The 12751-nt window shown below is 33.0% G+C and overlaps 1 protein-coding gene across 6 annotated transcripts in view; it reads left to right on the top strand.

The window, feature by feature from the left end:
* Window positions 1-7152, top strand: part of LOC139487522 (inositol polyphosphate multikinase-like) — a 48952-nt gene extending 41800 nt beyond the window's left edge. For all 6 annotated transcript variants that reach the window (XM_071272382.1, XM_071272381.1, XM_071272384.1 and 3 more), the window contains 2 exons: window positions 2254-2338; window positions 3402-7152. In XM_071272382.1, coding sequence (XP_071128483.1) covers window positions 2254-2338; window positions 3402-3865 — 549 coding nt within the window. In that variant the 3' untranslated portion in view covers window positions 3866-7152. The remainder of the gene's footprint in view (window positions 1-2253; window positions 2339-3401) is intronic.
* Window positions 7153-12751: the final 5599 nt, after the last annotated feature.

Genomic DNA, 12751 nt, shown 5'->3' with positions numbered 1-12751 from the left:
ACAAATGTTTGGTCATTAAGCTCCCAGTGTTACTACATATTGATACATCCCTTTCCTACAAATGTTAGGTCATTAAGCTCCCAGCGTTCCTACATATTGATACATCCCTTTCCTACAAATGTTTGGTCATTAAGCTCCCAGTGTTTCTACATATTGATACATCCCTTTCCTACAAATGTTTGGTCATTAAGCTCCCAGTGTTTCTACATATTGATACATCCCTTTCCTACAAATGTTAGGTCATTAAGCTCCCAGTGTTTCTACATATTGATACATCCCTTTCCTACAAATGTTAGGTCATTAAGCTCCCAGTGTTACTACATATTGATACATCCCTTTACTACAAATGTTTGGTCATTAAGCTCCCAGTGTTTCTACATATTGATACATCCCTTTACTACAAATGTTAGGTCATTAAGCTCCCAGCCTTTCTACATATTGATACATCCCTTTCCTACAAATGTTTGGTCATTAAGCTCCCAGTGTTTCTACATATTGATACATCCCTTTCCTACAAATGTTTTGTCATTAAGCTCCCAGCGTTTCTACATATTGATACATCCCTTTCCTACAAATGTTTGGTCATTAAGCTCCCAGCGTTCCTACATATTGATACATCCCTTTCCTACAAATGTTAGGTCATTAAGCTCTCAGTGTTTCTACATATTGATACATCCCTTTCCTACAAATGTTTTGTCATTAAGCTCCCAGCGTTTCTACATATTGATACATCCCTTTCCTACAAATGTTAGGTCATTAAGCTCCCAGTGTTACTACATATTGATACATCCCTTTACTACAAATGTTTGGTCATTAAGCTCCCAGTGTTTCTACATATTGATACATCCCTTTCCTACAAATGTTTGGTCATTAAGCTCCCAGTGTTTCTACATATTGATACATCCCTTTCCTACAAATGTTTGGTCATTAAGCTCCCAGTGTTACTACATATTGATACATCCCTTTCCTACAAATGTTTGGTCATTAAGCTCCCAGTGTTTCTACATATTGATACATCCCTTTCCTACAAATGTTTGGTCATTAAGCTCCCAGTGTTTCTACATATTGATACATCCCTTTCCTACAAATGTTTGATCATTAAGCTCCCAGTGTTTCTACATATTGATACATCCCTTTCCTACAAATGTTTGGTCATTAAGCTCCCAGTGTTTCTACATATTGATACATCCCTTTCCTACAAATGTTTGGTTATTAAGCTCCCAGCGTTTCTACATATTGATACATCCCTTTCCTACAAATGTTTGATCATTAAGCTCCCAGTGTTTCTACATATTGATACATCCCTTTCCTACAAATGTTTGGTCATTAAGCTCCCAGTGTTACTACATATTGATACATCCCTTTCCTACAAATGTTAGGTCATTAAGCTCCCAGTGTTTCTACATATTGATACATCCCTTTCCTACAAATGTTTGGTCATTAAGCTCCCAGCGTTCCTACATATTGATACATCCCTTTCCTACAAATGTTTGGTTATTAAGCTCCCAGCGTTTCTACATATTGATACATCCCTTTCCTACAAATGTTTGGTCATTAAGCTCCCAGTGTTTCTACATATTGATACATCCCTTTCCTACAAATGTTTGGTCATTAAGCTCCCAGCGTTTCTACATATTGATACATCCCTTTCCTACAAATGTTTGGTCATTAAGCTCCCAATGTTTCTACATGTTGATACATCCCTTTCCTACAAATGTTTGGTCATTAAGCTCCCAGTGTTTCTACATATTGATACATCCCTTTCCTACAAATGTTTGGTCATTAAGCTCCCAATGTTTCTACATATTGATACATCCCTTTCCTACAAATGTTTGGTCATTAAGCTCCCAGTGTTCCTACATATTGATACATCCCTTTCCTACAAATGTTTGGTCATTAAGCTCCCAGTGTTCCTACATATTGATACATCCCTTTCCTACAAATGTTTGGTCATTAAGCTCCCAGTGTTTCTACATATTGATACATCCCTTTCCTACAAATGTTTGGGTTTGATTGTTCAAAATGAAAGTAAATCGCCCTAGGTGAAAATGAATTATAAAGCGTTATTTTCATTTGTATATCAAGTACCCAAAAGGACATTAGAATATTACTGACTCTATCTACAAGTTGAACCTTACATTACAAAAGAGGAGATCCATTCCTTGTATTTAAAGAAAACTTTTAGATTTGATCCTAATTAAAACGATAAAAAAATCATAAAACCTATAATAAAAGCATATTTACATTTTTCAGAAATTTGATATAGACAAAAACAAAATGGTGAAATATGATAAATATTTCTGTAAAAAGTTAACAGAGAAAACAATGACTGTTGAAGGTGAGTGGTTTACTCTTGTTTTATATGTTGCCATGCTGGGAAATGTGGCAGATTGAGTGAGATGTATACATATAGGCATCTGCATGTGCTGGATCTACTATTTTCTGGGTTTAATTAAAGGGAGACTATTCCTATAAAAAGTCAGTTTTAGGACCCAGATACTTAAGCTGTCTCCTGATTTGGTTTTTAATTGTGAGATATTCTGTACAACTGTGGATGTAACATTTGATATCCTCTTGCCTTTCTAAAAACCATAAAACACAAAGGCTAAAAGATAACTAAAAAATTATACAGTTCAAACCAACCAAACAAAAGGACCATTTTGATACAATACAAATTATAACAAAAACCAATAGGAAATACAGCAACCAACATCCTCTGAGGCTCCTGAGTTGGGAATGGCTCATGTGGGTGGGATTAAACATTGCAAAATCGCAACCCTCATCTTAACTTTTGAATAAAGGCAGAAGCAGATTGGTGTTCAACAGTCATAAATTGATTGAGAGAAAACAAATCCCAGATACATGTACAAACGAAAACCGAGGGAAACACATATAAAAGGAAAAAAGGAACAAAAGGAACACTGAAGTGCAACAAAAACAAACATAGAAATGAACTATTTAACAACACCTGCCATATTCCTGATTTGGTACAACACATTTTAACAAAAAAGGTGGGTTGAACCTTGTTTTATGGCTAGCCAAACCTCCCTGTTAAATGACAATGTTAAAAAATATAGCTAAATGACAACACTATCTGACAGTGGCGCTCAAACTGGAATTAAGTTATAAAATTAGAACTAAACTTGAGTATCAGTACTACTTAAGTGATCAGTCATCTATCATTCAAAGTGTGTTATAATCAGGAACTTTAGATCAATTGGGAATGGTTTATGTTTAAAATTTCTCTAGTCATAGTCTGAAGTATTTTCAACTGGAAATTAAGCAAACAAAAATCAATAAGTCTTAAAAAGCTTTATAATATTGTGTATGCATCTGACTTATTAAATCATACCAATGTCCACCATTCTTCATATTTAGTAATATAGATATTTCTTTTTTAGGATTAGGTGAATTTTTTCGTCAAGGAAAACATTACAGAAAAGACTATATTCAAACAGTTATTGACAAATTAAAATCAATAGAAACCTGGTTTTTAAATCAGAAAAAGTATGCTTTTTATGCCAGTTCATTGCTGTTTGTTTACAATGCATCTGTAGACAGTACTGAAGGACAAGATATAGTGTTGTGTTCTGAAGGAAAGGAAGAAAAACAGGACAGTATGGAAGACAAATCAATAGACAAAGAGAGCGAATCAGACATTAATAAAACTGACGATCGGCTTAGTGAGGAAGGAAGTGATGAAACTGAAAATACGTCTTGTAACCATAGCAATCCAGAACAAAGTTTTGTAGATGTACGCATGATTGATTTTACCCATGTGTTTCAGTCAGAAGACCGAGATGAGAATTATATATTTGGATTACAAAACTTGATAAAACATTTACAATCTCTGCTTGAGATGTAGTTTTATATTTTTTTTACTAGAAATGTGCAAATTTGTGAGAGTCTGAGTGCCTTAATGTTTTCAGGTCAACACTATGTCAAATGTATGTGTAGCTTTTTATTTTGACTTGCACTAAGTTTTTTTAAGAGGTGTATTTTGTTTTGTACAAGAAGAATTCTTAACATGCTTCAAATATCTCTGACATTTTTATTCAAAAGGCATTAAGAAAAAAGGTATAACATTTTAAATAACCTAGTCAACCTCTTAACATGCACCTGTCTCAAATAAAAAAATAACTTCTTGTTTTCTTCAAAAGAAGCTTTTAGACTAAGAAAGTTTGATTTGCACTGCCATTTGTTGATACCCTGACAAACGTATATACCAATATCAACCCACATTAGATCTGATTTTTGTTTCTCTGCATTTGACAGCTGTTGTACTGTAGTTTTTTTTTTAAATTTTACTGGTCAATTTTTCTGTTTTATAAAGACTTTTACTAAATCTGTTTTAATGGGTCATTCTCTGAATACTTGCTGAATGCTTGTAAAGTAGAACTTAGGAGGAGTTATTTCCCTTGTTTAGTGTTTTATTTGTTTATTATCTTAACTACCCATTACATGGTAAAAAGGTTCCTTGAATGGTGAGTCAATAAAAGTATAATGATGTTTCTCAGGTGAACTCTAAATGAGCAGATGATGATACCCTCAAAATCATTGCATATGTAAAATTTTGTAGCTGCTGTGTTCATATAGATAATTTGTAAGGCACCTATGATCTCTACATTGTGTTTGGTCTTCAAAGAATTTTAGGCATTACAGGTATACGAAAATACTGTTAAGAAATCCGGTTTCATAAAGGAACATTTTTTCAATTTGCTTGAATGAACTTCAATGAGCATAAGGATGAGATCTGTATCAATGGTTAAATCTAAGGAACAAAAAATATTTCTGATAAAATAACTTTAAAAAAACAAGTTTGGTTATAAAAACTTGATGCATGTGTTGTTATCCAACCTTGATTTATTTGGGTGAAGAAATGTTTATCAAGGATAAAGCTTGCATATTTCATGACCTTTCCAGCAAATAAAAGCCATCATTAATTATGTAAACATCTGTGTAAACATTCCTTTTTGTCATCTGTAAAATATTCATCAAATTTTTGTCACATAGGAAATTATGTTTTGCTATTGCATGTGTTTGCTTGAGTATTGTATTGAGTATTGCTGTATATGACAAACTGAAAGAAAGTATTGTGTTTCCATGGAAGGTTGCAATCCTATGATAGTGTTTATAAAAATGACCTTTTGAGTGGACAATATAAGGTGGATATCTTTGTGGTATCTATGAAAGTTGGAAAAAATTAAATAGAAAATTGTTAGGAAAAATTAAATAGAAAATTTAATTGACTAATGAAACATGTGAAAATATTATACAAACCATGATCAACTGATGTTGTGACAAACAAAACCACTAACGGTGCATTAAGTGTGAAACACTTTGGAGTTATATCATTAAAAATCATCAGTATATTATCATGTGAAATGAACTTAATCACCCTTTGTTTATTGTGGTGTGCAGTTTAAGTTTGTTTTTCAAATAATAGACACATAATTATATGAGGCTCCTTACAATAAAACTGTATATAATATAAACTGGGCTTTAGGAAATAGAATTTTTGCACCTCACTGACTATCATAAATAATCAGAATTAGAGTGAAATTTGAAACCAAGCCATGAACAGTGAACAATTAAAGAAAACGAAAGTTAGCAAGACATAGTCTAGAAAACCTTACTAAGTACCGGTATGAAATGTGGTGTGGTTTAACCAGTTCTGTGTGCCTAAACCCACTTTCTTTTTACCTAATGAATTCCTACTTTCTATCTTTTTTATCTGTTTTAAAAGACACAATATATAATGCAAAGAGGTCATAGTTGAGAACTGTGATGAATTAATGTTTTCATGCATATTCATCACTTTCAAAGGTAAGCAGTGTTTTTAAATGTTGTCCAAAGTTTTATAAACAATTACTTCCTTTTAGTAAGATACATGGATTAAAACCACCATGCATTTTTATATTTACCTATAAATATCAATCAGTGATCTCTTTAATTTTTCTTAGGTCAGGTTGAACCTGTTATTCTAAAAAACATGATTATTCTATTTTGACAGTTTCCTCAGTCAATCTGGAATACATTCAATAAACTGAATTTCGAATGATAAACCTAGGTAGAACATGAAGGTAGATAGTAGTGCATATATTTTCCTACTCTTGACATAACAAGCAAGCAAACATTGTTCTGTAGACAGTATTTATTAAAACACTTTCCATATGGTGCTAGGTGTACACAAAGTTATAGGTTATCTCCCCTTAGTAGAATTCTACATTCATGTAAATAATTTTAACTGAACTCAATATTCACGGGAAACAAAACAATATCATTTTATCATACCTTTGAAAATGAATGAAAAATCACAAATATTATTTTTTATGTTATTGAAATTTTCCATTTTGAACTGAAACATTTGTCAATATTTGGTAATTAGGTTTAGTTATAGTTTTGATCACTGCACTAGTAATCAGTAACAAACAACACAGATAATGATATCTTGTTCCAATCTGCACTCACTTGTTTTAAATATGTGTGTGTTTTTTATTTGATAATCAGTGGCATTATTCCTTTTAATTTGAAAGAATTTAATGAAAAAATACATGCTGATATGTTCTTTTTCACAAATGAAAATTCATATGTTTGAATGTAAATATATCTATTTTATTAAATTGGATCAACTAAAATGCTGAAACAATAGTTTGGACTAAACTATAGTATGTCTGCATGGTAATGGGAAGTCAAGTTTTAAACCAGATTGACTTTCTGGTTAAGTTTTAACATATTTGACAATCTCTGTTCACCAGGTTGTAAATCAAATGATCCCATTACCCTGATTTTTTTTAACCTTCCATACAGTTATTAAGGGAGTTGTTATTTTTTTTATATATTAAAGATAAAATTCGGAAATAATTTGAGTTGTAAGGAAGATTATAACAAACACTTTTAACCAACAATCAAAAGTAGTTGTTAATCATATTAATAGAACATTTGAGAGTTATACTTTCTGGGGTACAATCTCTTCGTCTATTTTCTAGAGAATTAATATTGTTATATTTTATATTGTATCTATTTTGTAATATTTTGCATGTTCTATGAAAAAATGTATGAATAATAACTGTGATAATTTATAATTTATATGAATATATATTTATATTTTGTCAAAATACTTGTTACTGCATTAAATATCTTTCAAGCTGACTAGAGACTTATTGTTTTGTTAAGATGACCACATAGTTATTGTTTTGTCAAGCTTACCAAAGAAGTATTGCTTTTATTGTTTTGTCAAGCTTACCAAAGAAGTATTGCTTTGATTCATCGAAAAGCTAAGCTGACCAAAGACTTATTGTTTTGACTTTTATAATTTGGTTTTGGTGTTGCTATAATTCTGTTTTGCTTTGGTTAAACAGTATAACTACATGGGACAAAAAGTAAAATCACAAAAATACTGAACTTAGAGGAAAATCAATTCGGAAAGTCCATAATCACATGGCAAAATCAAATAACAAAACACATCAAAAACGAATGGACAAGAACTGTTATATTCCTGACTTGGTACAAGCATTTTCAAATGTAGAAAATGGTGGATTAAACCTGGTTTTAAAGCACTAACCCTCTCACTTAGTTGATAGTCTCATCAAATTCCATAGATAAATAACACATAGCTCAGAGTGAAAAAAATAATCCACAGTGCTTTTCAACATAAAAATGGTAGGATACGCTATAAATTTATTCCTTTTGAAACCTGTACTTCATATTTTGTTAATAGTGAACAAAAATGTAAAACATGCTGCACAGAAGAACAAGTAATCAGTATGCTGGAGTTTCTTATTAACAACATATTTGGTGAATTTGGAGGAAGACCTTTTCAACAAATTGTCAGCATTCCTATGGGAACGAACTGTATGCCTCTCTTTGCCGACCTCTTTTTATTTTTATATGAATCGGAGTTCCTAATGACACTTGTCAAAAACAAGAAGATCTAAGAAGCCAGGTCATTTAATTTCACATTCAGATATTGTTGTAAACGTAGAATTCTAAGCGTTTCTTATTCATAACAAACTAAGACCATCTTTGTAGAAGATAAATGTATTATACAGACGTTACTTAAAATACAAACACACGGCATACACTAGAACAGCTCAAAACATTTTAGCTATCCTGTTCATTCGAAAACAATCCCATCCAAACATATTTCCTCTCACGTCAAAATACAGGAAAACAACTGTTATCACTATTGTCCTGTAATCACACGAACATGTAGGCAGATATATTGATGATGATCTTACCATTTACAATCCAAACTTTTCTGATTGGGTTCCATAAATATCTCCAGAACTAGAAATTAAAGAAACAACAGACACGACTTCCTCCACTTCATTTTTAGAAGTATACATCCAAATGGACATACACTATCATCTCAGTACCAGAATCTATGACAATTGTTATCAAAGGTGCCAGGATTATAATTTAAAATTGATTAAAAAAAAAAACGCCAGACGCTCGTTTCGTCTACATAAGACTCATCAGTGATGCTCAGATCACAAATATGTGTATAGTCAAACAAATACAAAGTTGAAGAGAATTGAGGACTCAAAATTCCTAAAAGTGCCAAATTCGACTAAGGTAATCTATTCCTACGATAAGAAGATCCTTACGGTATTTCGAAAAGTCCAAAGTGTTGTAACAGGAAATTTATTAAAATGACCATATAATTGATATACATGTTAACGCCGAAGTGGTGACTACTGGTCTGATGATACCCTCGGGGACGAAACGTTCACCAGCAGTGGCATCGACACAGTGGTGTAAATTGTTATCAAAGGTACCAGGATCATAAGAAGACGATTTCAATTTTGAAATTATCAATTTCCCGCACCTTAGTAACAATATGCTTGCATGCGGGATATACATTTTCCAACTTATTCGATATTTACGAGCTTGCAGCTCCTAATCAGACTTTGTTAATGCCCGCGTCACACTGTCCCGATTTTTATATACGATGGATACCCGAATGCGAAAATTGTAAGTTCGTACGAAGTTGGTCCCGATCTCGTTAAAATACCAAAAAGTGACCGAAGCAAGTCTGATGAATAACGAAGTCTATACGATGGTGCCGAAATTATATACGATAGCAAAAGATGGACATACGAAGGTTAACCGAAGACGGGTATTTAAGCTTCATATCTCAGCCGAAGCCTACACGATAGATCATGAAGGCTACACGATGGATTACGAAGGCTACACGATGGATTACGATGATGGCGCGATGGCCATACGATGTCTAAAAGACGTGTACAGCTTACGATGCATTTCCAGTTACTGAATATTTTGGTTGATTTCTAAAAAAAAATTTATGTATCAAATACGCATATTCAATTTACCATTTTCTGCATATGTGTCATATACAAATATAGTGTCCATATTTGTCCACAATATGTTACATACGAGGGGATGCCTTGTTTGAACAGTAAAATGTGTGCACTAGTCTGAATAATCACCCATAATTATGGCCATGTTTACTGATCTATCTTAAAGGTAAGGTAATGGGTTCGTTGATCCCTTTTATTCAAAAAGACCTCTTTCCAGGAGAATATCATAATAATATAGACAAAAGGAAGGATGTGGGGAAAGCAACAAATGCGGCAAAATATGACATATAGTTAGTCTTGTATTATTTTTATTTTAGTTTCTTGTGTACAACTTGGAAATTAGTATGGCGTTCATTATCACTGGACTAGTATATATTTGTTTAGGGGCCAGCTGAAAGACGCCTCCGGGTGCGGGAATTTCTCGCTACATTGAAGACCTGTTGGTGACCCTCTGCTGTTGTTTTTATTTGGTCGGGTTGTTGTCTCTTTGACACATTCCCCATTTCCATTCTCAATTTTATATAGAAAACAAAATGGTTATGGAGTAAACATTCGTATGACAACAACTCAGACGATACATAAAAAATCAGAATAATGAAGAAAAAATTGGTTTCCCTATATACGTGTACCTGCAGTGTTGGTGTACGAGGCGCGTTTATGACTTTCATTATGTTACTTGATATGACAAATTGACAAAAAATAATATTTTACTTGTAAAAGTAAATCCTGAGCCTGTAATAGCTGCTCTTCTTGTTCCATTTGAATTAATAGAAACAACGCTGTCACCTTTCTTGTTCTCATAGAATCATATGATATGAGCTCCATGTTTTGTGAACGTCTTTCTTAACTGTCGTATAAGACTGATCAGTGCATATCGCGCATGGCACTTAAAATGTATTTTAGCGCGAAAATTAACTTACATTTAGCTAGATGTATTGCCGTCGTAGTTCCATCTTGTCGTCTTCGTACTTTTATTCGATGGCAACACGACGGGATTACGAGGTCTTCACGAAGTCGAGTTGCCATCGTAAGACCTTCGGGTAGCTTCGTGATTCATTCGTGTAGACATCGTAATGTCAAAACTGCGCGATGGAAACGATGAAAACACGAATGCAATACGATGTTCAAAGAAGCATTCCCGGTGACATTACGATGATGATACGAACTCAATACGAACCCTCAACATCGGACGCACCTTCGGGGATTTTTTAACATGTTAAAAAATTTAGAACCCTTCCCGAAGTTGTCCCCGAAGGCTAGAAAAAGTGGCCGATGGTTAAAGATGGTTAAAGATGGCACTACGAATAGCCCGATCTGGATACGACCAGTCCCGATTTTGAAAATTTCCATAATCGTGTTGCCATCGGCGTAAAAATCGGGATAGTGTGACTCGGGCATTAACGTCACCAGTGTCTGAGTGAAAAGTTGATGAACCAGGGGTATGTCAAAGAACGTCTCGACCTTTTTCTAAAAAAAAGTTCATTGGAAGGTACCAAGACCTTGTTGATAAATATTCTGTATCAAATAATACACGATGGTAAAAATTCTGGGCACAGACGTTGTTTATGATATAAATAACGCGTTGTTCTTTTATTTGTCTTTATGAATATAACTTTTATTGTTTAGTCTGTTTTTTTTATGATATCCATTTGGCGTGGCTCTGTACTTATAAAGATAAAGATAAAGATATTTTATTTCCTTATCATAGGGCTCATAACAAGCATGTATGTAATCACATACAGTAAAAATAAAAAGCCTTTCTCTCCCACTCGCATACACTCACACATACAACTATCGTTCTGATTAAGGATGATTGATTTAACAGTACAACATGTAAATGAAAAATAAAATACAGATAAAAATACAGACACAAATGTATTTTTATTTTTTTTTATGAGGAGAGTCAGTTGCCTACATGGTATATGTGGAACGAAGGATAACTCTTACTGCCCAGAAAAGAAAAAGAGAAAAGAATGAACTGGTGAAGACTATAAATAAGTTTTATAAATTTCAGTTAAGCAAATATTTAGTTTCTTAATGTGTAAAACAGTCACAGTTGTCCTTATACATCCCGTCATGTTGTTATTGTTCTATGATAATTTTTGTATTCGTGTCTTCCTTGTCTTTCTTTTTTAATGTGCTTTTGTCTATATGCCCTTTTGTGTATTCTTTTAAACATATGTCGTGGCAATTTGCCTGATTAAGGGTTTATCCGTACCAAAACATTGAATACCCAAAGCTAGTCCCTTGGATTTTCAGTCAATAAGAAGCGATTTCGACGCAGCACTAGAAATTATAAATAACATTTTTATAAATTTGGAGCTTCTGATGCAAATGGAGTATCACTGACGAAAATTTATTATTTTAATGCCTTGGTCCTTAACTTCGTACTTTATTTGGCTTTTTTAAACCTTTTTGGATTCCAATGTCACTGATGAGTCTTTTGTAGACAAAACTTGAGTCTGGCACGAATTCAAAATGTCAATTCTGGTATCTATGATGAGTTTATCTTGAGCTGTTATCACTTATCAAAGATACCCCAGTCTTACTAATAAGCGACAAGAAGAATTTAAGAGAACAAGAACATAGAGCCTAACTGTCCCCAATAATAGTTGACACGAAGATGGTTTAAATTTTCATAAATTCGTTGCATCCTCTCATGATACCCAGTAAACAGTGAAACTCCTAATGCTGACAATTTTGTAAGCATTTTTTTACAATTTCCCAAAAAACTATTGTTTGATATGGGTTTTCTATGTATAATTTTCAAATATGTGTTCTTTAAATTAAGGATGTACTTAGGTGAGGTTTTGGAATTTGTGTCAAATGTTCGGACTCCTTGGTGTTTTTCCATACAATACAATGTAAAATATTTTGCCCCATTACACCCATTTATTTTTTCATATAAGACTTAATAGCCCATGAACGGTCATTTACCAAAATTTAAAAAGATTCTTAATTTTCTTTCTTTTGTTTTGAGACTAATAATACCAATGCAAATATAAGGTAAAAGTCTGAGTCAGCCTTTTCCCGCCATATTTTAAATCTCAAATATCTCGAAAAGGAGGTCCATGACCTATCAATATTTTTAGCTTATTTTTATCCTTAATTGATGCTCTACCAGCTTAAAGTATCAATTTTGACTTCTTAATTTATTAAATTTTCACCTACCCTCACCTAAGTACATCCTTAAGTTGATTGAATTATAGTTTTTTACTCAATTATGATAAGTAATGAGCTATTAATTACGGTTTGTACTTTCTTGGCATAGATGGGTTAACAACAAACTACAGAATGTTAAATACGTATTTTGTGTTTCGGTGTTGCAAATATATTCCCGTGCGAATACTCGAGTATCACTCGTTACAACTAGATTATAACTAGATACTCGAGTATCACTCGTTACAACTAGATTATAACTAGATAAG

This window comes from Mytilus edulis, chromosome 9 (assembly GCF_963676685.1).
Source record: "Mytilus edulis chromosome 9, xbMytEdul2.2, whole genome shotgun sequence".
In the NCBI taxonomy this organism is placed as follows: domain Eukaryota; kingdom Metazoa; phylum Mollusca; class Bivalvia; order Mytilida; family Mytilidae; genus Mytilus; species Mytilus edulis.
The sequence above is the reverse complement of the archived record's forward strand: the minus strand, read 5'-3'. Positions and strand labels throughout refer to the sequence as shown.